General features: G+C 44.0%; 1 protein-coding gene across 1 annotated transcript in view; it reads left to right on the forward strand.

The window, feature by feature from the left end:
- Nucleotides 1-3,379: 3,379 nt before the first annotated feature.
- NIBAN1 (niban apoptosis regulator 1) overlaps nucleotides 3,380-24,216 on the forward strand; it is a 65,554-nt gene continuing 44,717 nt past the window's right edge. The window contains exon 1 of the mRNA XM_082765552.1: nucleotides 3,380-3,466. Coding sequence (XP_082621678.1) covers nucleotides 3,412-3,466 — 55 coding nt within the window. The 5' untranslated portion in view covers nucleotides 3,380-3,411. The remainder of the gene's footprint in view (nucleotides 3,467-24,216) is intronic.

Below are 24,216 nucleotides of genomic sequence, written 5' to 3' on the forward strand. Positions count from 1 at the left end.
GAGTTTTTTTACCCCAAGTGTTCTACCTTTCCACTAAAAGTATGTATTTCTGAGGAATAAGATGTGTGCTGTTTGGATACTAAGGCTGGAAATTTTAGATTTGTAGCAATGCAAACGTCTAGTTGAACCTCCCAGAGCAGTAGCTAAAGCACGTCCAATTCTTACCTTTTTTACGGTTATTTTATCAAAATACTACTTTTTGGATCCCCAACCAACTGTAATTCTGTTAGAGTATCTTCCCCAGCTAAATTTTAAAATCTCCTTCTGGCCTGTTGAAAATAGCTTATAAGAGTAATATTTTTCTGTTACCTATATGGAAGGGATTCAGAATATATTTCGCCCAACAGACTGACCTGAGAAAAGGGCTCCTTTAATGTTTCGATGTGTCTTCCTAGTATTTATTATATGCAGCCTGGTTTTGACTTTCAGACAGTAATGATTAACAATTTCCTCTAGCAATACATACTTATTACATATCCTTGATGATTTTATTATTGCTGCTCTCTTTGTCAAGAGCACATTGTTATTTTGCTTACAGCGGTCAGCATTCTTAAATGGCTACTTTCTCTTGGAGAAATCTTGCAAGGTAGTTTTGGATAATTACTTCTCTCTCCCAGAGGATGTCATGTGCATTTCACTTAAATGGTTCTGATAAGGTTCTGTGCTTCTGAGACAACCAAAAAGTTGTGGGAGAGTACACACAGGATGAACCCTGCAGTTCCCTCTTAAGCAAAGGCTGCAGTCAAGTGCTGTTTTGCACCATGTCAAAGCAACTGGTTCCTTGCACACGTTACAATTAGAAAAGAGTTGGTATGCAGGGGAAGTAACCAGAAATGGCACAGATTTTATCGGTCTCTCTGATGAGCCATCTGCAGTTAAACAGCCTTGTGGTCATGGTAAGGACTGCGTGACTAAAAACCACTCAAAGTGTCTTACTTGTATGGTGTAACTATCCGTGTTGCGATGGATCTTGTTGTCATGTTTATGTCTTAGTCACATCAGGGTTACATTACAGGTCCCCCTACAGGGAGATAATAAAGAAGTGAGAGAACGAGCACAGAGACAATCTCCTTCTGCTTCCTCTCTCAAAATAGAGCTGGAGGCTAATACAAAATAAGGCAAGCTAGTAACTGTGCAGTGCACTTTTTTGAGTATGAGTGCTTCTAGTATGTTCAGTGGCTGCCTCATGGGTCCAGACCACGTAGTGAAGCCACAACAGCCACCAGAGATGGATCTTCACTCCCTTGTTTGGGAGAAGATGCCAGTAGGGTATTCTCCACCTGGTTCCGTCGTTCACTTTCTCTGTAAAATGGAAGAGCTCTACCACGTTGCCCTTTAGGATGTCACACAAAACAGCTATTTAGAGAAGTAACTATTTAGTAGATAAGTGAAACTGATTTTTCCCCCTCAAAGATCAGGATTTCACAGGGAGGGGAAAAAATCAAGGAAAATGCTTGCTTTGTTTTTGCTGGTGGTATTTTTGTTTTGGTAGTGTCACTTTATCATTGATAGTTGCTGTATGGCTGTGCTTCATCAGATTAAAATCTAACAGGGCCAATTTCTCATCTTAGAGAAAGATGGGTTTGTTATTAAACAGTAGAGAAGTAGGACCATTTCTATCTGTTCCAGACCTTGCTCACATTTCTCATGGTATCTTTTGAGATGTTTAAGGTACAAACTTTGATATTAAAACACAGCATTTCCTTATCTTAAAAGGAAAAATATGGTCTTTAATTAGCTAGCATTTGTGAAATGCTTGGGGATCAGGTACTACCAAAGTGTAAAATGTTGTAATTAAAAAAACTGTTCAGTTTTAATTTTGTTTTTACCTTCATTGTAATCAGACAGGGAGGTTTCCCATTCTGTACACATGCTGACATCTTTCTTGAGTATTAAGCTTTTGGGATTTGGCATATTTTCATCTGCTGAATGGCGAGACAGAACGATCCACTTTATGGCTCATGAATTTTCCATAGGTTCCCTCTCCACTCATGGAGCTGGCTTGCATCTTTCATGTCACTGTCCATTATGAAAGGCTTCTCAAATACATTTGATAAAAGATATGCCACACCCACTGGAGGCCAAATTCTTCTGAGTTAAAGCCTTTAAAATGCACAACAGCACATAACATGTTTCCTCTTTGTCATCTCCTCACACAGCTCAAAGATGCACGATGAGCAAACCACAGCAGCCCCCTTTCTGCTTCGAGCAGGGCGTAACGATGAAATACATTGATGAAAGACTCCACTTTACATCACACCTCTAGAAGCGCAGTTCTTTTAGTGTTAGGCTCAATTCTCAGCTGAGATATTTATAGGCTTGGGAAGCACTGCTTTACTGATGCTCTGGATGAAGCCAGTCTCCTTGGGGTAGGTAAGCAGTCACTCCATCACACTGCCGTGCAACCTGCATGTGCCTAGAGAGAACATTGAATAGTGAGAACTTGCACTGAAGTTGCTTTCCATCAGCTTTAAGGAAGATGCTGTTTAGCAGAACACTGAACTTGGTATCGCATAAAGGCTTCCATGTTGTCTTCAGTATTTTAAATCCAATTGAGTTCAGTGTTTGTTTAAAAACTGTAAGCTTTTATGTGAAAGTTTTTAATCATCCTGTGATCAACTAAGTGGTAAATTTTTGAATGCACTTAATGCACAATCAGCTTAAGCAGAACTTATGTTAAAAAATTGCAGGAGGTGACAGATGTGGGCAAGTAGAATTAAAAGTGTTTATGTGTAAAACACAGAACTTGCAGTCACTACGATTCTGAGAAAGTCACGTATGGTAAAAAGCCACGCTGAAATTATCGTTCAGGGGCATGGAAATGCAGGTAGCCGAGCTGCGGTGCCCTGCACTGTGCACCACAGCTGCCTGTCTTTTGGAGACTTCCAGGGACGGCGACTCAACCGCTTTCCTGGGCAGCCTGTGCCAACGCCCCACGACCCTCTCAGCGAAGAACTTTTGCCTAGCATCCCACCGAAACCTCCCCTGGCACAACTCGAGACCGCTTCCTCTCGTCTTAGCGCTTGCGAGAAGACACCGCTCCCCGCCACGCTACCTCCTTTGGGGTAGTTGTGGCGAGCGGCGAGGCCTCCCCCGAGCCTCCCCTCCTGAGTGACTGCCAAGTAACGGCTCCCCGCGGGCTTTGCCCTCCACCAGCTCCGGCGCCTGCTCAGGCCCCGCTCCGGCACCTCCCCGACCCCACGGCACTGCTCGAGGCTCGGCCGCCCCCCGGTGCTGCCGGCCTCCCCCCCCCGAGGGGGCCGGGGGCGGCTCCGGCCGCCGGGGCCCGGCCTCCCGCTGCCGGCTGCGGGCGGAGGCGGCGCCTGCGGGAGCGGCGCGGGGCGGGCGGCGGCGGAGCTCCGAGGCCGCTGTGCCCGGCAGCCCCCAGCCGCTCCGCGTTCCGCCGCCAGCATGGGCGGCTCTGCCTCCAGCCCGCTGGACGACAGCAAGTGCGCCTACATCCGAGGTAGGGCCCCGGGAGCTTTAAACCCCAGGCGGCCGGCCCCCGACGGCAGCGCGGGGCCGGGGGAGCGGTGCCCGGAGCTGGGGCTGGGGCTAAGGTTTGGCCGGGGTCGGGGTCGGGGTGAGGTCTGGCCGAGGTCGGTGGGACTGGTCCTTTTTTTTTTTTTTTTTTTTTGCAAAGCCCCCTGAAGGCGGTGGAAGAACGGCGAGGGTGGCGTTTGGGTGGGCAACTGAGACTGTCAGCACAATGTTTTGTCCCAGAGAGGAGTTAGGAGAGACGAAGCGAGAACCAGGCTCGCTTTAAATGTGCGCGTGGTGCTGTTGAACTAGGAAAGGAAAGAGCGCAGTGCTCCTTTTGGGGGGTGTGTGCGTTACTCGAGCACCAGCAACTGAAAGACAAAAAGCGTTTTGCTCCCACCTGGCTACCTACACTCCCCACCAACGCGGCAGCAGGTAGGACACTGGAAAAAAAAAAAAAAAAAAAAGCAAATCATTTTAAGGCTGGAGAGTTGCAAGCAAAGTACAAACTTTGCACGCACTGGGGCAGCCCTGTTCCAGTGCGGTGCGTGGGGATCCCAGCCGCAGCCGCTTCCCTTGATATCACAGCAGATCTTTCAAGAGATTCCCAGAGCAGGCAGCACTTTCAAACGTTAGATGGCTCAGACCCAAAAAGCAATTGGCAAAGCTGAGGGCCTCACACACAGAGATTTTGCTGTGGTGTCCACTAAGTACTGTCATTTTTTCCTGCCCCGTTGAGGGTTGTCTCAGGTTCATCTGAGCCGAGCCACGAGGGAGTAATCTCTGTGGACTCCATTTTCGTTGGCACTTGCTCCCATGTTGCAGCCAAAACAGCACTTAGACGCTGGAGCCTTTCAAGTTTTCTGCTCCGTATCTGTATGAAGGCAGTTGGGAGTGCCTGAAAAGCCTTAAGTGGAATTACTGAAAAAAAAAAAAAAAGAAAGAAAAAAAAAAGATTCAGGGAGCTTATTAGCTTTTCAGTTGTACAAGAGGAAATCATGCTGATCCTTGGCCTGGACATCATTCTCCACTAGAACGGAGAACTCGTGTCAGAGGGCTGTGGAGATCTCGTCTTTCAGTTGGGTGTGAGGCTGGGCTGGATGTGAATATCTCATGGCAAGGGTGCCACTGCTGTGCCGAGAGCACAGTGCACACAACCATATCTTGCCTAGCACATCTCTGCAGAGCCAAACGATAAAGCGAAATCATCGTGAAAACCACACTTAAAGTGTTGGCTCGAGCCTGCTGTCCTTGCTGGAAGTGAGAGTGCCCTGCTCATAGCTCTTGCTTTGAAAAATAATGAGGCGCTTTGTGCAGAGGCAGCCCATAAATTATTACTTCCAGAAGGAAAAGCAATCAGGAAGAGCATCTTAAGTCGAAACGTGTCTCGAGAGCGCAGCTCGCCAAGCCTACCGCTTATGTCGGGGCTGGTGTCAGTATGATGCAGACCCCACTTACCATCCCGCCGTGTTCTGGGCTGACGGGTGGCAGGAGCTGGTGCCACAGTGAGCTGTCCTCCATCAGGGAAGAAGCTCACCAAATTTCTGGTGCTGTAGCTTAAGAAAAAAAAAAAACAGAACACATTTTTAGCTTTTTAAAGGTTAGGTGGGTTTCTCCAGGGTGCTGGGAGTTTGTTTTTTTGTTTTATTTTTCCACTCCAAATATGATGCTGGGGGGTTTGTAATAAAAAGGGAAGGGGGATACCTGCTCTTTGTCAGTAAAGCAGCTGGTCCGTAGCAAGGACAGCTCTGGTGAGGGAGCCTGTGAGACGTCAGGCTCAGGGAAACACCAGCCTCATCAGGCAAGTTGGAGACGTGAGTCCAGAGAACATGATGGGAGCATCCGACACCCAGTTGTGCTTACTGCCTGCAGAGGCTGCAACTTCCCCTTAAGCCTGCTCCAGCTTCTCTCTTCCTAAGGAAGAAGTGGTGGCGTTGAACCAGCCTGACTGCGAGTTGCAGAGCGCTGCTTGTGTTTGAATGGGGGGCTTGTGGGGTTTGCTGCTGGGAATGAGGTGGAGGGGATTTGGGGGAGAGTGGGATGCTGCGTAGTGCCAGCAAAGGGGCGGGCAGGCAGGCAGGCCACATGTGCTGCTGGGTTACCCATGCCGAAACCTCAGCTGCTTCAAAGATGCCCTCTGTTCTGTGCAGCCTGCTTTTCTAACCATACCTATGGTAATTTTTTCCACTTATTTAGGATCCTGAAGATATTTTAATGTGCATGTGTTATAAGCAGAAAATGTCTTATTTTTGTCTCTCTAAAATTAAAGTAGATTCTTTGTAGGATTTTGGTGGGACTATAGTTGAATTATTCAGGATGATAAGATGCAAGCAAAATAGAGATTAAAAAATGATGGTAATAACTCACAGACTGGCAGTTGGTCATGTGAAAGGATTTTATTAAAAAAATTCATGCTCCCGGTTTGATGAGGCATGGGCTAAACCTGTGATGGGAGGTGTTTGTTGCGTGATTTGTCTAATGATGTTTAATGAGTGTTACACCCAACAGGGAGTACGGGCTGGTAGCAGGGAGTTACGGACTCAGGGTGCAATTATGAAACTGGGGAAAAAGATGAAAGTGTCAGGAGAAACAGCTCTCAGTATGCCCTGAGAGTCTGTGCTGGAGATTTCAAAGGGAGCTGATAGAAATGTTTTGATTTGGGTCTCTGCTGTTAGACAAGGCACAGCCAAGCGGGGCAGTGGCACAGCGGGGAGGAGGAGCGACAGCCCTGGGAGCTTCATGGTTTTCCATCTCTGTAATCTCAGTGGGGCGGTGGTGGGCCAAGCTCTGCTCTGTCACATGTGGTCTGGTGTGACCAAACATTTTAAAGTTGGAGAGGCAGAGAGATTTCAAGGGCTCAGTGTCAGCTGGTACATCCTCAAAAAAGCGTGGCATACAAAAATAGAGGTTCTCCAAAGGTTGTTTTTTTATACTTGACCATATCTGATCTATCCATTGCTGTAAAAGTAAAGCTGTCTGGAGGACAAGGCTTTGTAGTCAATTGCTTTTGATTTGTTTGTGTGTTTAAAAGCAGTTTTTCTTCCTTCCTTTCCTTCTTTTCCGTCGTTTCTTTTCTCACCCAGGCAGATGGGGCAGCTCTGGCCAAGGGGCTCGGTGATGGTGCTGCGATTCCTGAGGGTTTCCTCATTGTTCAGGACTTTTTTCCTCGCAGACCTTCCAGCCATTCTTCTTTTCATCTGACAGTGAGAGCTATTACTTAATGTCTGCAACAGATTTCTTTCTGGTCATTTGCTTTGCCTATGAGTTTCAGCATGGTACTAATTAAGATGGGATTTTTTTTGCCCAAGGATAAAACACTTTTGGTGTGTTCCTGCAAGATGCAGCATAGCTAGAAAATGTGGATGGTCTCCTCGTGTTCTGTCGAGTTTTAGAGGCTGAAGAGGAGCCTGGCACACCCTTTACTTAGAAAGCAAGATAAGGAAATTGGCTGCTTTGGAGGAAGCCGTGTGCACACATACCATCCGTGTTATGGAGACAAGTCCTGCCGACTCAAGGAGAGATAACCCAAGTGCCTGACACAGCTCTGGAAGCAAATCCTTGCCAGCAGCCAGCTGGTGTGCACATAGTCATAGGCAGGGGTGCTGGAGGATGGGGGAATAACTTGGAATTAATTGTGGAAAAGTTGGCCTTTTTTGGACAGGCACTCAGCCTGTATATTTGATTTTCTGCTTTAAACTGTCGTGCAGTCCTTCTGGTTTTAATTTGGTGGACGGCTGCAAGTACAACAGAATTTTGAGAAAATCTGGCTGTATTTACTGCCTTTTTTCTCAGCCTGTTCCAAGTTATGTTTTGCTGTTTTTTGGAAATCCTCTCTCTCGATTTCTACAGGTTAGCATAACTGTAAGAGCATGCACAGTAGGTGTAAATAGTCACGCAGAATGAGGAAAAGGAATGGAAATGTGTAGGAAATTCAAATTAGAATATGGATATGAGTTTCTGTTCTTCATTATGTTCACCTTGCTAAGCCTATCAACTTTTTGCAGATCTTATGAGATTTTGAAGAAAGATCCTTTTGCCTTTACTTGCTTTCTGAGAAGTTTTAGTCCTCAGAGAGGGTGTTGCCACTGGAGCCAGTGGCAGATTGTCATCCCATGGTTTTAAAAACTGGAGCCTGCCTATATTAAAGCGGGAGCTAAAATTTTGTTCTTCAATTTGCTAGTAAAAAGGTTGTCTGTGCTCACACCCCATTCCCCTTCTGCAGGCGGCCGGAGGTTTTCACAAAGCCAAAAATGTCAGGTATCCATTTTCATGGCATGGTTCCCACTCCTGCCATGGCAGGTAGAGAGCCGGCTTTGGTGCCTGCCCTGGCTGGCCTGGTTGGCACAAGCTCTCTTCCACCAAAGCAATCCGTGTTGCTTATAGGAGAATGAACCCTGTGCTATGTAATGCTTGCTGCGGAAGCTGGCTTCACAAACTGGAGGGTGGCATCTTGCTGGGAAATAAAGTCTCTTTGTGGTACTGTAGGTGAAGGTAAAGCTCAGTGTGGAGAGGAAGGCATGTACATTTCTGCTCTTTGTGTAGAAGCAATGTGTGATGTTGAATTAAGCACTGGGCACTAATGGAAAGAGCTTCTTAATAGGGAAGGTGAGCAATGCACTCACACTGGCCCTAAAACTGTAACTGATTGTCGCACTATAAACGTGGTGTCTTCTTCTCTTTTGTGCTTGTTCTCCAAAATCGTGAAGATTTGAGGATCTTTAATTGGCACAGCTTGGCCAGAAATTATAAGACAGTCTTTGCATTTGATAGAAATTTTACAGATATTGAGAGGAGAAAAAGAAAACTACAAGATAGCCTTTCAGATGATTAAAGCAGCTTTGTTGTTGATGCCCTTAGGCAGTAACAGCTGAAAAGCCAGTGTCTGGATCAAGAACGATGATATTCATAAGCAATGTGGTCATGGCTGCTTGTAAAGTACAGCAGCATTTCTTTTTCCAGCTTTTCCCCTTGCATATAATAAACATGCTGTTCTCTTCTCACTTAATGAACAATAAAAAGTAGCTTCAAGCTTATGAACATGCATGCAAGCATTTTAGTTGCTTTTGCACTTGAAGGACAGTGATGAAACATGAGACTGACTCTTATATAAAAGCATGATTAAAGCTTGTTGAAATGGCTGAGACTTGTGTGAAGAAAGGATTAGCACGTTTGGGTTTTCTAAAGATTTATTGTGTACTTTATGATTAGTCTTACACGTTAGAAAACCATGGTGATGATTCTATGCTAGTGCTTAACTTGATACGCCTAACCTAAGATATTGATGAATTAATTTCTCCAGGTATTTAACATGATTTTAATTTTTGAAATCCTGAGCATTATTTGAAACTGTGCTTCTGAGATATTAGTTACAACATTAGGCACTGTCAGGTGCTCTCTATTTCAGATAGCAGTAAAGCTTTAAGCTTACGGAGTAGGCCAGTGTAGTGCTAGCAATCCTACCATTCTGTTATTGCACCTTTTTTTTTAAACTAGATAAATGTCTGAGTTAGCGATATCGGGAATTAGAAAGCAAATGCAAGGCTGCCTCTTTTTTTTTTATTATTTTATTTTTTACTCCTCATTAGTTGGTTAAAACGTTAAAACACATCTAAGTTTTAAAAATCTGTAGGTTACTTTTGTATGGTTTAGTTCTTCCAAGACACAAGAGAAATAAGAAACAAGCTAGTCCAACTTATTTTCAGAATACATTTACTAATCCAAAACCACTTGTTAGAAACAACTCTCTGAACCTTCAGATGTCTAAATCCTAATCCATTTCTTCTGCCTTGCCCTGAGCATCATGTTTCCCAGGGAGGATGCAGGTGCCACGGAGGCTGTTGTGGATGCTCTTGGGTGTTAACATAGTTCCTGCTCACCTCCAGATCAGCCCTGTGGTGTCTGTCAGGTAGCTGGATGCTGAACAGGGGAGGCACCGCCTTGTGTGTCACAGCCTGGCCACGGTGGCTGGTAGATGTTGGCTGCTGGCTGTTGCAGGCGCCCGGGCATGCTCTGGGGTCTGCAGGGGTGCCCATGTGCCAGCCCGTGGGGCTGCAGCAGCTTTGCTGCCGGCCCGTGCCACATGATGCAGCAGGATGGCCGCAGCAGTGGGGCACAGCATAGCCGTGATGCCTGGGTGCACAGCAGCAGCAGCAGAGGTTTCTGGCTCACTACCCAAATCATTCATCTTCCCAGGTGCGAACTGCATGCTGTCCTTCAGGGTCAACTGTGCTTTTGAAATGTATGTGGTCAATATGTTTAGCTGAGCTTCAGGCTGTGAAGTTCTATGCTCTCTGCTGACACCACCAGTGGCAGCGATGCCTTTGCAAATGACAGCAGGCTCATAAGGATACCATTGGCAATGGTGTAAGGCAATCAATTCCTATTCCCCCTGAAAATGCCTGTTTTTGGAGGTTCATTCTGCGTCATGATTCTGAGGTCATTACTCGGGTTGAATGCAGATCCTGTGCATTAGAATCACAGAATCATTAAGGTTGGAAAAGACCTTCAACAGCATCTGGTCCAACCATCCCCCTACTACCAATGTCATCCACTAAGCCATGTCCCTAAGCACCACATCCAACCTTTCCTTAAACACCCCCAGGGACGGTGACTCCACCACCTCCCTGGGCAACCCGTCCCAATGCCTTACTGCTCCGTCTGAGAAGAAATGTCTCCTCATTGCCAACCTGAACCTCCCCTGGCACAACTTGAGGCCATTCGCTCTAGTCCAATCACTAGATAACTGTGAGAAGAGGCCGACCCCCAGCTCACCACACCTTCCTTCAGGTACTTGTAGAGAGCAATGAGGTCTCCCCCGAGCGTCCTCTTCCCCAGACTAAACAACCTCAGTTCCCTCAGCCGGTCCTCACAGGACTTGTGCTCCAGGCCCTTCTCTGGACACGTTCCAGGGCCTCAATATCCTTCTTGTAGTGAGGGGCCCAAAGCTGAACACAGCACTCGAGGTGCGGCCTCACCAGAGCTGAGTACAGGGGGACAATCACCTCCCTGCTCCTGCTGGCTGCACTATTCCTGATACAAGCCAGGATGCTGTTGGCCTTCCTGGCCACCTGGGCACACTGCTGGGCCATGTTCAGGCGAGCATCAACCAACACCCCCAGATCCTTTTCCTATGCACAGCTTTCCAGCCACTCTCCCCCAAGCCTGTAGCACTGCTGCATGGGTTTCTTGTGGCCAAAGTGCAGGACCTGGCACTTAGCCATGTTGAACCTCATCCCATTGGCATTGACCCATTCTGTCCAGGTCCCTCTGCAGGGCCTTCCTACCCTCCAGCAGATCTGTGCCCAAATTTAATGTTCACTGTTGTATGTGGGATGTCTTGATCCTCACAAAGAGCATTCATGGTACAACACATGTAAGACAATCCTTGTTCCTGGTTGCTTATTGCTTACACAGGCAAAATATGCAACGCAGAAATAAAGGCATGAGACCAGGCAGTGCCAGAACGAGGAGGAACCTGGTGCAGGGTCAGGCCCCTGCAGGGTTACGTCTCCAACATGAGGCAGGGATCGGCTGGACCATCAGGCACTAGTGTACTTCCACAGCCAGCCATAGGAAGAACTGGCAGTGACTTCTTTTTGTTATAAAAACATCTGAGGTTTCCCAGTGAGGTTTGTTTTGCTCACGCCAATGAAGTGGCAGGTTTTGCGGAGCTCTGTCTGTGCCTGCTGTTTCTGAACACCCCCTGCTCACAGTTGGGGACTGCTCATTTGCAGGACCCGTGCCTGGAGCTGCTGTTGGTTTGAGCTTTGTGCACTTGAGATCCCAGCTGAAAAAATTGGCCTCCTGTGATGAATCTGGAAACCTGCTGTTACCAGAGAGCTTTTCCCTACTCTTCAGAGACATTTGGGCACCATTTCTTCAAGTTTACAAAAGGTGCCACCATCAGCCTGGCACTCAGCATGCAGCTACTGAGTAGCACTCACCTTTAGCCCCTTTCATTTGTTATCCAGTGGGGTAATCTTTAAAGCTTTATGGGATACTTGCCTTCCTTTTCACCAAACCACAGCTGCTGTTTGTGCTTTGGTTCTCCTCTGCAGAGGTTTTTGGTGGTGTTGATGACCCAAAACCAGCTTCTTGAAGAAGCACTGGGGACATGAAATATATTAGATGAACACTGTCTAAAGACAGACCTGCGTTTGCTGGATGTGATACAGTGGATCGTTGAATATTTCCATGTATTTTCTAGTGGTCACAGTAGAGGGAAAGCAAGCTATTATCATCCCTGCGCAAAAATTTAATGGCAGGGTCTGTGCAAATGAAAAAAACAAAAGGCTTTTTTGCTCTTAGGAGTATTCTATAAAGTAATATGAGTGTCCGTCATTTAGTCTGCCAGACACTTTCCACTGTTTTCAATTGCAAATGAGGCTTTGCCAGTCTTCAGCTGTTCAGACTGAAGTTTTGAAGTTTCCATGCTGAGTGTCTGCCTCCAGACAGAGAGAATTTTGAGAGAACCTCAGCTAAAATCGATGAGCTTTTTTTTTTTTTTTTTTTTTTTTTTTTTTTTTTTTTTTTTTTAGGATTAAGCTAAATAAAACATGTTTTCCCTCAATTTGGATGCTCCATTGAGCATCTCAGGCATATCCTGGGCTAGGAGGGAAGGTGTTGGGGCTGCAGACATGGAAAAGGGACAGCTCTTACTTCTCAGAAAGAAGTATTTCTGAGCACTGCCAATGTTTACCTGCCCACCTAAACCCCATTGTTTCTAAATTTGCCCTCTGTGCAGTCTAGCAAATAGCTGCAAAACCCACACCTAACAGCTTGTTTACCCTTGTAGACAAAAGCGAAGCCACAAAGCAAACACAGCTTTCTGCTGTTTATTGTATTAGCAGAAAAGGTCCAGGGATCTGAAGTCCTCACCTCACCATGGATGCCTGAGGGAGACCAGGATTCGAAGGCAGCTGTTTGGTATTTTTTTTTTTCTGTTGGCATTATTCAGTAGAAGGCCCCAGATTTGGTAGTTTAATTTGATTTTTTTTTTCTTTTTTCTTCTGAGGTTCCCTGCAGCATACCTGATGCACTGCATAGCATGCTGCAGGCACTGGTCCACTGCTTATCCCCCTGAGATGCTCTATTGACTGGTGGCAGGAACTGTGGCTGTTCATTTTGGGCAGGCAGCTTGACAAGCCTAGTCCTTCACTTTTTAGGGAATTGTCCATTTTAAAGCTCTCCCTGGATTACCGCGGTGCTCAGCTGTGGCACTTCGGTAAATCAGAACAAGGAAGCAGCAGGGGCCACCTGGGAGTGTCTGCCCTAAGTGACACCCACCTTGTCCAGCCTCATGTCTTGCAGCAGAGAGGTAGGATCTAGTCCTCAAGGGTGGTATTTACTTACCTTAAATATAAACCAAGTCCCTGTGATTTCCAGCTCTCCACAAACTTAAAGAGCTCCATGATGATAGGGGCAACCGTATCAAGATGATGATAGGATGTGATTTTAGATGCAATTGTGAAGAAAAGCAGCTTCAGCCACTGTTGCTTGTGCTCCCTTAGTCTGCACCCAGGAAGCAGCAGCAAAATAAGTGGCACAAGGAGTGTCTGAGGTTGTGGTGATTCACAAGCACACCTGGAAGGAGATACCCAGATGTGAGAGTTGCGTTTGATGTGTCCCCAGGGATCAACCCCCAGATTGTCCAGGTTGTCAGCTGATCCAATCTTATGGTGGTTTTCACAGTGCTTTAGTTGGGGAAAAGATGCCTGGTTGTAGTCAGTATTTTATGGTACGGCTGACCTGATTTTTGCTCACACACCTGATTGATTCCCAAAGCACCTTTCATCCTTTGCACTTAGAGAGGCAGCACTATATTAAAAAAAAAAAAAAAAAGAAAAGAAAAAGAAAAAAAAAAAAAGAGAGAGAAATATTTAATGATGCGTTTAAAAGTGTTTCAAATTCACATAGAAAAGGGGACTGAGTGAATTAAGGGCACAGAGGAGACGCAAGTTCTTGATTTTCACGTGCCCTTTAAAATACAGTCATGAGCCAGAAGTGGAGATCATTTATTACAGTCAACAGGCTGGAGGTATTTCTCCGTGGCACTGTGGCCCACAGAGCCGTGGAGACCCTCAGTTGCAGAAGACGAAACAACCAAGTTATAAAGCAGTGCCAAGTGGAGGTCTGTTACACTGCCCCACTTTTAACAGAGCAGGGAAGGCAGAGACTATACCATCTATACCATCTCCAATGGAGTGATGTTGAAAAAGTCATTCCAAAACCAAAACTGAAAGCAGCAAATGTCAGCCAGCCTGGGGAAGGCGCATCCACCTCCTGTACTGGTTGGGGTTAGCAGACCAGTCGTGTGTGGAGGAAGGGATGATGTGCAATTGAAAACAAAGGTGTAAATCCCTGGAAAAGCCTACATGCAAAAGTAACACAGCTGCTGGATTGCTCATGAGGATTTGTGTTTTATACAGCCCACAAAAGAAAGCTGGCATTTCATGGAGCAGACCTTCGAGACATTGTGCTGAAGCATACCAAAATGAGTGCTATGTGGGTGCACACATGGTGTATCTTCCTATGCCCTCTACGGGAGCCTTGCGAGACTGGAGCCAAGGGTTGTTCAAGCATGTTTTGGTTTAAAAAAAGGTAAACAGTCAGAGATTCCATGAAGTGACCTTATATGTGCTGCCTAGAGGATTAGATCCAGGAGAATTGAACAGATGAACCCAAGTGTGCATTCTGTGAAGGATGGACGTGTCTGTTTGAATATCAAACATAAGGAATGTTCTGTTTATCTCAAATATAAAAAAAAATACTCTATCCAAGCAGGCTGGCAAGCTAGGATAGCCTCCTTGTCCATTTGCTTAGCTTGTGGTATAAATCAAGCATCACAATTTGGGAAGGGCTCTGGAGTCTACTGGTGGAAGGCCACAGGATAGGCATTGCTCCCAGTATCCATGAGTTTTCTTGCATTTGACCTATATGTGGAAGGTATTCAATGTTTGTATCTCATGCCAAAGTCTCAAGTCAGCCATCACAGCGTATTTAATAGAATAAATTGATCTCTAAAAAGTTCAAAAGCATTTTGAGCCATAGAAGCAAATCATGTGCTAGGTAGAAAGTGGTGTTAATGGCTGCTTCTGTCAGCCTGTTGCTCAAAAACAGACTGAAGGAGTGTGGAAGGCCATGGGAGTCAGTGTGGACTGGCATGGGATTTGATGCAGTTTGGCATCCAAAAATCAAGGCATCATGAAAACTTGAATTCTAATTTCACTTCAAGATGCATAATGCTTTTTAGAAATTGCGGTCATTAGGATACCTCAGGTCAAAATGCCCATCAGTCCCAACTATTAAAATTGTTGGAACTTAATACATTATTTCAGTTTAAAAAGGTATTTATTTTAGGGAAGTACGTCCTTTTTGATATAATAGTAATGAATACAAGAAGTGTTTTAAGTTGTAAGTGCCTACAAATAGAGTAGGGAAGGAAATACAAAGCCATTTCAGATGTCTCAGTTCCTGCTGTGCATTCAGAAGCATAAACACTCCTAGCGCTTTGCAGTCTGTTACGTTGGCCACACTGCATTTTTTTTGGCCACTGTTAGGATTTGTCTCTCATTTCTTTCATTCCTTTTGAGATAAGTATTTTAATTATGTGGTGTATGTTTTCCTTATGGAATGGCTGCAGCATGCACGCGTGGTTTCGTGGTAATGTAGCTGCTGAGCAGCCTGAGCAATGACCATGGTATTATGTTAGGACTGCAGTTCCTCTTGCAAATTCACTTGTCCTTATTACCGGCTTTCTTAGAAGCTGTAGAAGAAATCCATCCTTGCTGTCAGGTGTAGTTCATCATTCTCTACCACTAGCCCAGTTCCTTCCTGCTGGCATCAGGGTCCAGCTGCTGAGACCTGATGTCCAACTGGGTACTGCCACATCCCACCAAACCCAGGGGGAGTGCCCCAAACCCGCAGCTGAGGCTGCATTGCAGTGAAACACTCCCAAGATCTGCAACGAAACAAGGAAGGCCCTGATGTGAGTTTGTCACTGGCTTCCTGCACACGTGGAAACCACAAAGTTGCCCAGCACGTCTTGTACCAGAGTGGGGACGTCTAAAGCTGACAATGCTCAGAGATGCAGGGGAGTTACCAACGTAAGCAAACATACAAAGTGAGTGTGCTGGTAAGGGTGTAAGATACCATGTGGTAATGAGCAAGAGCTTGTGGTTTGTTAGTTATTAATCTTGCTACATGGCTTTTTCTTAGGCTTCCTTAAATATTTAGGCAGCAGGAAGTGTGGTCAACTGAAAAGCTGCTGCACTGCTGTGCCTGTTCCCTAGCGCCTGGCATTAGCAGGTGCTGGTTTCATGAACACAAACTGAAATCAGACTTTGCCTGGGAGGCTGCTCTTGCATATCGGGTGGTATAGCTGAACACTGTCAGGGGTTTCATGGTTGCTAGCTGCAAAAGAGCATTTTTAAAATAAAATCCAGCCCCTCTAATCACTGAGGTGTCTGGAGTTCTGCTGTTGGAAGAGACACACAATTTTCTGAGAGACCAAACCAAATGTAAATCAAATGCTGAATTTGAAGATACTATACAAAATGTCAGGGTGACTTTCTGTGATCATTGCATGCAATAGCATAGACTGAATTAATGCCAGAGATGTGAGCGTGCACAGTCTTGGAAGGATGTGAAATCCATATTTCAGATGGGGCCCATCTCTCTATTCATAGTTTAAACTTCTTTTGGATGATGAGAATGGAGACATCTGTAAAAAGTAATGTCCCCTTTCCTTCCAGAGTAAGACTATGAGTTTTCCAGCTGTTGGCTAAGACAGGTTTTCCTGTTGAAATAGCTTTTGTCTGATGTAAGGCTAAAACAATATGGTTATGGTAACTGAAAATATTTCTTTGTTGGTTCTGTCCCATCTTAGTTTTACGTGTAAATCCAAGTATTTTTGTTCATTGTTGCTTCTCATAGCAACTGTTCAACTGTTTGATTTTTAAAATCTTATATAGTCTTTATCAGCAGCATGCACTCTACTGGAAATGGGAGTATTGCTTATATTCTCTTGTATACTATTTTCTTTGCCATATAGTGTGGCTAATTTTCTTTTATCTTTAGAGTGGATTCTCATGATCTTAGAACATGCTCTTACTTTCCTTCAGAAGTCCTGTCATCGTGAATAATGCAAAAACCAGGCCATAACATTGATTCATGTGGTTGTTGGTTGCAACCACAGTAATATGGACTGTGCCATATATTTGTCAGCTGACGCTATTCTATATTCACATAACATGCCTAGAGATCTTTTTTTAGATGTGTAGAGTTTAAAGATTAGCTTATTTAGGCATCTCTCAGATGTGTAATTATTCTGGACTGAATAATACGTTAACCAGAAGATATGTAATTTATATGCAGTAGACAAGCAAAGAAGACTGTATGTTTAAAAAATGAGCTTTCCAGAGCAGTTTTGCAAAAATGATAGTTCTAATGCATTTAAAAGACTTTTATTTTTATTTAAATAACTTAAGAAAAAAGAAAACACAGTGAAGTGCAGGTTAGTGAAACAGTTTTACTTTTTTGTATCTTATGTGTTTCTTTACTTCCTATAATTCTTTTTCTTTGTTTGTTTGATTTCAAGATACAGCATTCTACAAATAAGAGGAGCCCTAGGAAGTGAAGAATGGAAAAGGCATGTTAGCTATCTGTTCAGTTTAATGCCAGGGCTGGATTATCTACTCCAACTTTGTTCCCATTGCTCTGTACTAGTTGTTCTTGAATGAGACAAAATTTGATGCATTAACTTTTTGTCACAGAAGGTTCTTCTGAAAAACACTAAGCAGATATTTTTAATAGATCCATGCAAAAATTAAAATTTTAGAACTTCCTTTGGCATTTAAACATATGGTATGGTTCTGGAGGTGCTAAGCACCCACCTCTCAGGAGGTTGCTGGTATCCAGCAGTTCTGAAAACATGAGGAGTTGCTTCACACCAGTGGCACCAGAAGTAATTTTCCAGAAATATCTTTGAATCTTCAATCAAATATAGTAGTATCCTGTTAGTGACAGAGATAATTCTAAAAACGAGGTAATTATATGGACCTGAACTTGTTACTGATTCAAAGGAACTTGTAAGAAGACTTGCATCTCCTAGACTGTAGTTAGTGGTTGTTAGCTGGGGCACACGTTTTGTGAGGGACATCCTGCATGCAAAAGCGGAAACGTTTATGTTAAATCTGAGGCTTGTGTTGTCCTGACCTCTGAATTTCTGAAACAGGAAAGTAAAAATCGTTGACCCACTGTAAAAGCAAATTTTTGAAGCCAGAAGATTCAGCCTGACTTTGCTCATCAAGCTCCATTTAAAGTAGAGACCATAACATGCACTTTTTCAACACTGTCTTTCCTAACAGCCATGTTTTTGCATTGGAAATTACGAAGAATTCATGAGTCATATTGGTGATCTTTTCATTAAAAAGCTTTCCAAAATTCTTGGCTTGTTACTCTTATTCAGTATTCCTTTTCACTGTTCGGCTTTTTAGTTAACCGAGAGCTGGCTCATTTGCATGAAGCTGCTGGCTTTATGTAAAACCTGTGGTGAAGCTGTTGGTGGAATAATCACGCAGCAGGGCCTGAAAGGGTAAAGAGTGAAGAAGTAATGTCATAGTGTACAAAGATTTGCTACTACATGACTGATCAGAAGAGAGGATTGCACTGTCTAGTAGAGAAACGAAGAGATTTTTAGGAGTAGTGGTAAGGAATAGGAGAGTCTTCCAGAGGTGTTTTTTTTTTTTTTTTTTTTTTTTTTTTTCCCCCTTAGTCCCCTAAGTAAAACACTTTACAAAGCACAGAAAGATTGATGTGGACAAACAAAACAGAAGACAATGTTCCCCTCCAAGAGGAGAAGTATCCATGTTGATAGTAACTCAGATAGGGTCGACGGGGGAGCACTTAACAGAGACATGATGGGAGAACTGTGACTTAAAAAGCCAGAGCTGTAAAATTGATCATACAAAGGCAAGAACACCAAAGGTAGACTGCTAGTGCGCTAACTGAGGTATCACCACCGAAGACACCTGTAGGTATGAAAGCAGGCCATTTTAACGCGTTCTAGTTTTGCTGCCTGGCCTGAAAATGTTGAACATTTAGATATATGTGTTGCTCCAGGCTGTGGCATGTGGGCAAGTACTTTGGTATGTCAGTGCATGGAGGTCCCGCTGAAGATCTCAAGGAGTGCAGGGTTACTGTGAACCTGCAGGAGAGCACTCACCTGCCAGACCATTTCCAATTATCTCCTTGGGAGTGAATTTCCTCTTCCTAATAATAACCTGACCGGCTGTTTTTCTAAGCCTAGAAGCTCACGTGGTCCTACTGTACAAACACAGTGCTGGAAGAAGGTGGTTTTGATTTGTTTTTTTCCTTTCAAGTTGTGTTGAGTTGTCCCAAGCACTTCTGAATGTGAAAGATAAATGGAGAGGAAATGAGGAAACTTTTTTTAAATTAAAAAAAAAAAAAAAAAAGGAAGGAGCATTGAAACTTTGAGGCGAAAGAACTGAGCAGCCAAGGAGACTTAAACACATGTGAAGTGAGAGATACAATAGCTGACTGTTGATTCTTCCCAGGAAGTCTTCTTAGAAATGGAAAAAGAAACCAAACAAACACCAGCACTAACCCCATTGTCTTCCCAGCGATCCTTTCATGAACACGTGAGAAACTGAAACGTGTCCAGGTGGAAGAAGAAGTATGTATACCACTTGGCAGAATGTCAAGTGGCTGGGCTGTAACCCCTCCAAGCTTGCTTCCACATCTGTAAGTGGGGATTTTGTGAAATCAGCTGCACGGAGGAGAAGAGATGACTTGGAGACACTACCTGTGGAGCTGCATGCCACCACCATCCCTTCACAGCCAGCAACACCAGAGCAATGTCCTCCTGTGAGTCGCAGTCACACACTCTGTGGGGTTCTGCTGTCTCTCTGAATCACAGCTAAAAAAAGAAGTCTGAGAAAGGAAATAAATACTCTTCAACAGTTTGCTGGGGCAAGGAGTAATTAGACCTTAAAGCCCAACATTTGCACAAGAGTGACTCTAAGATAAAGGTTTGGCTTTGTATTTGTCCTCTGTTATTTTTCCATCAAAATCTTTCTGAACACAGTCCTTTTCCTTTTTTGTTACATTCCCTTAATGTATGGCCTTGTAATCTGGGAGCATTTCTTCTACCTGTGATGCTCTGGATTGCTGGCAGTGGCTGGTTATAGGAAGAACAGATCTGGTGAACATGAAGGCAATCTTTTATCTTTGATACTTCTGCAACTGTGGAAAGTTGAGTGTTGCTTTGGTTTTTACTCGAATCCTTCTTCTGGAATTAATTCTGAATTTGACAGCAGGTGTATGTTTATTAATTGGATACCAGTTTTAATCCAGAAGAATCAGAGGCATAAACTCTGCCAAGTAAGGAACGATAAATTAAATTTAATGGGTCCTTTGAGCTTTGGGGAAAAAAAAAAAAAAAAAAAAAAAAAAAAAAAAAAAACAAACAAAACCCACTAAATATTTCGATCATTTTGATACCTTCTCTTACAGTGCTTTGGAAATACTGGAATCTTGCATAACTTTGTGTGGGAGAATAAAGGCAAAAGGAGGCCACTGACAGGTCTCCCACGTTCAGAAGCCCCAGACAGCCAGAGGGCTATCTCCTGTCTTCTCTTTGCTTGTTCTCTTATTTTCTTTTCAAATCCTTTTGTCTTATTTTGTCTGCTTCTGCCAATGGATTGTCCCTGGACTTTATTTAGCAGGGGCTTTTAGAGCAGCTGTATTGGTTTTGAAGGGAAAACTTGCTTGGCTCTATTGCAGCCAATTCTGTTGCTTTTGCACCCATTTCACAGATGGACCTAACCCAAACTGAGACTGGAGCAGTGAGCAGCTGCTGCAGCTGAGCAGAGCCTGATGAGTAAAATGAGAGCAAAAGAGAAAAACAGAAATACTCATTCACACAGAGGTTGTTTTGAAGTGTAAGAGGACATTGTTCATGGTCTCCATTTTTAGCTGAGCATCAACACAAGCTCACAACTAACCAGACATTTCCTTAGCTCTGAAGAACCCTGAGTCTGGGCGGTTAATGTTCTGGTACCACAGTAATAAATAGTACTCTTGGTGTTTCTAAACTAACTTGAACTGTAAAGCTTGTTTGGAAGCCTTTTAGTATAACAGAACTGTAATTTCCCTCTCATGTCTGTAATATGCAGAGAAAAAGAGGCTGTTGTACATGGGGTTTGGTGAGCAGGTTTGTGTAGTAATTGCACACCTTTTTCCTAGACTCTTAACCTGAACTGATGCTATCTTACGGCAGTGGGAAGGAGCCTCCTTCCCTCTGAGCACCAGACGAGGCTCCAACGCTTCTTCCCGTCTGTTTTGCAGAAATAAAAATGCAGTGAATCATGTGGTTGACCTGGCTGGACAATATTATCTTCTGCAGAGGAGCAGAGAAGGGTTTGTTTGTAAAAGGGCAGGCTATTAGTTGCATGAAAGGTGCTTGCTATAATACTTGGAAGTTTTTCTTTCAGAGTGAATGCAATATTTTTCATGGCATCAGTTTTTTATCCATTTATTTCTCAGGATTTAGCAAATGTGTTTAAGGACATTGTTTTTCTAAACATGACAACAGACTATCAGCAAGGAGAATTTGTCTAGTTTGGGTTAGATGAGGCACAGAAAGATTAATCAGATATTGGGGAAAATCACTTAGAAGTGCCAGAACTAAGAAACATTTCTCTGCTGATTCATTTCTCCAGCTGAAAACCACCAGTCCACACTGGTCACTATTCTGCAGTGCTGAATGTGCATATGTATGTATGGTATAATGAAAATACCTTTCTCAATATGTTTAATGCAGATACAAAACAGATTACTCAGAGTAAGTAATTCCGGCAAGCACACAGAATATTTTCTGGGATCACATAACTGCACCTTACAGCATAGTGCTGTGAAGCATTTGTTTTTTTGTGTAGGTTGTGCCAGCCTTGGACAATTCCTGCTGTAGCATCTTTATTGCCAGCACAATCATGGTGTCATGATTGAGATTATATATATATATACATATATGTATATGTATATATATGTGTGTGTGTGTGTGTGTATATATATATATATATATTAGTTTGTCCATTTTAAGAAAGGGAGCAGAGCACTAAGTTGATTCTTGCTTTTCACAGGAAGTTGCCTTTTTTTCCATATAACAGCCTACGTTGTCAGCTAGGGATGACTACTTCTATCTCCCTTGCTGTTTGAAATACACATCTGTTATTTTTCCCCTCTCTGGTTAATAAAGTCTGCAGCACAGCTATCACTGTGGTTTCGACTTAGAAGAACTTCCTGGAGAGCTCTAGCAGAGATCCAATTTTAAAAATACGCATTTACTGAGAAAGCAATGTGTTGAAAGACCACAAGAGGAGGATGCTCGAGAGGTTGCTGCAGAAAGACTTCTGCAAGCCTCTACACTGGAAGTGGGAAGGAGGCAGTCTGCGGCACCCGCTCTGCACCACGAAGGTGCCTTCTCCTGGTGCACATCCTCACTTTTTGCTGACCATCCTGTGCATCGTGGGGCTGCTTGCTATGGAGGTCATCCCCTGGGCAGGTTTCAGTAATGGGGCATCCTTCTGGTTCACGCCTGAAGCTTGAGCCATCACCAGTTCACATCCCATCTTCTCTCTGAGGGGAAGGGCCCACTGGCAAGCTGTTGGCACAAGCTAAGGACACCACACAAAGCTGGAAACGGGCCCCAGCTGGTGCACCACTGACCTAAAATGTATGTGGCTTGGTCTGTAGGTCAGTGGCTTCAGGAACCTGTGTGTTGAACCTGTTGGTCTTTTGGGGTTCGGAATGGCAAGGAGCTGCTCTATGGCTGCAGTTATTTCCTGTGGTAAAATTAAGAGACTGGGCTGTGACGTTTCAAAAGCTGTCAAAAAATAAATGCCTCTACTTTGAGCCCTGTGTGTAATTTAGTTCAGAGGTGAATCCTGATATATTTTTACTTTTTTTTTTTTTTTTTTTTTTTTTTTTTTTTTTTGCATGTAGGCTTAGATACAGTTCTTTGCAATCCATGACATTTATTCATTTTCAGTGTACATGGAAGCAAAAGAGAACAAAATGCCTTACAATTCAGTGAGAAAAACTGCAAGGAGATGGGAACCACTGGTACCATGATTCTTCTCTTAAAATCCACGTGTAATGGAACAAAATATTAATTTGGGATAATGGCCTTTCGCTACAGCACTTAAAAAGTGATGCACAAATGGAAGAGCCAGTATCCTGAGAAGGCCGTTTGGGTTGACTCAGACTGGACTAGTGGTGAGCAGAGCTACGGTGAATAGAGGGAATAAAGGGAACTTTAAGAGTCACATAGGGCAATCTCAGCATAAACAAGAAGCTGCATGGTAAGACTTGTTTGTGCACTCAGAGTATCCTATAGGCCTTTGAATGACTTTGAATAGAGCTGGCTGCTATGGCACAATTTTGGCAAAATCATGAAGACGTAAGCACTAGCATCTCCTTGATCTGTATGAGCATGTTGCATTGCACAGGATTAACCTTGTGCAGGCCTGCATGTCTACAGCAGCGTCCATATATTTGGAAAACTCTTCAATTAGTATTTTGTGAAGATGGTTGCTTCTGTTATCTGTATCTCTGACATGAGCAAGTTTTCCATTATTTTATCTTGTGGATGGCTGGGCAGTGAAGTAAGTGGCTGCAACGCCTGTCACCCGCAGGGGAGGGAAGAGGGGATACAGCATCCTGATTTAAAGGGTGATGTGGCACTGGCTTATGTTTTCGGAAAGCTGTTTAAACGTTCCCAAAAAATGTTCTTGTACAACTGCTGTAACATGTACTGTGATGCTGCGATCCAGGCTGAAGAAAGCTGTTTAAGATGCCTTTGGTGTCCATTTAGTGGTTCGGCCTGTGGCTCATGGAGGTTAAAAACACACACACAAACAAACAAAACAAAGCTTTAAAACCATTGACCTTCACCAAATTAGCTTAATACAGAGCATATTTTAGCTTCTCGTGGCCCCCAAGAACTAGATTAGGTTCATTTGTTTTGTTAAATCCCTAGTTCTTCTGGTGTCTGCGAAATAAGCCTCTAAATAAAGGAGTGTCAGATCTTGCTCCTGTTGAATTTGACCATGCGTAACTGTTTCTAGACATAGCTGTGCTGCTTCTAACCTCATTACCAATAAAGTATAAATTTCAGCAACTTTAATGATAAGCTCCTCTGACACGGTGTTAATCAAACTTTGGTTCACGTTGAGCTCATTTCTGCCTGATTAACCACAAGCCTTGGCCTTTATGTAATTTATGCCTATTGTGTTTTTTTTCTCAATCTGACAGAAATGCAAGGGCAGCTCGTGAAATGTCGTCTATCCCCTAAATGATGATTTGATGGTAGGGGTGATGCAGAGCTCCCAGACCACCCCACCACTTGCTGTTCAGCAGTTCTGGAGAAACTGATGTCCGTATCGTGTACGCCTCACGGAAACAGCCAGTTGCTCTGCCATTACAGATTGATGCTAAAATCTATTTCTCTGGGCACTTCCATCTTACAGCAGCTGGCCTCAAAGAAAATACACTTGCAGCATGTGAAGGAGGGACTTGTGTGCTTCTTGAGAAAGGCATAGTGTGGAAACAATGTGATTGCAATGGAAATACCTTCAAGAGAATTTCAGGTTTTAGCAGAAGCTTGTGAAGGCGTGGGAGGCGGGCTGTTAATGATGGGTAGCAGCAGATCAAAGG

Source organism: Aythya marila (genome assembly GCF_965140915.1).
Source record: "Aythya marila genome assembly, chromosome: 8".
Taxonomy (NCBI): domain Eukaryota; kingdom Metazoa; phylum Chordata; class Aves; order Anseriformes; family Anatidae; genus Aythya; species Aythya marila.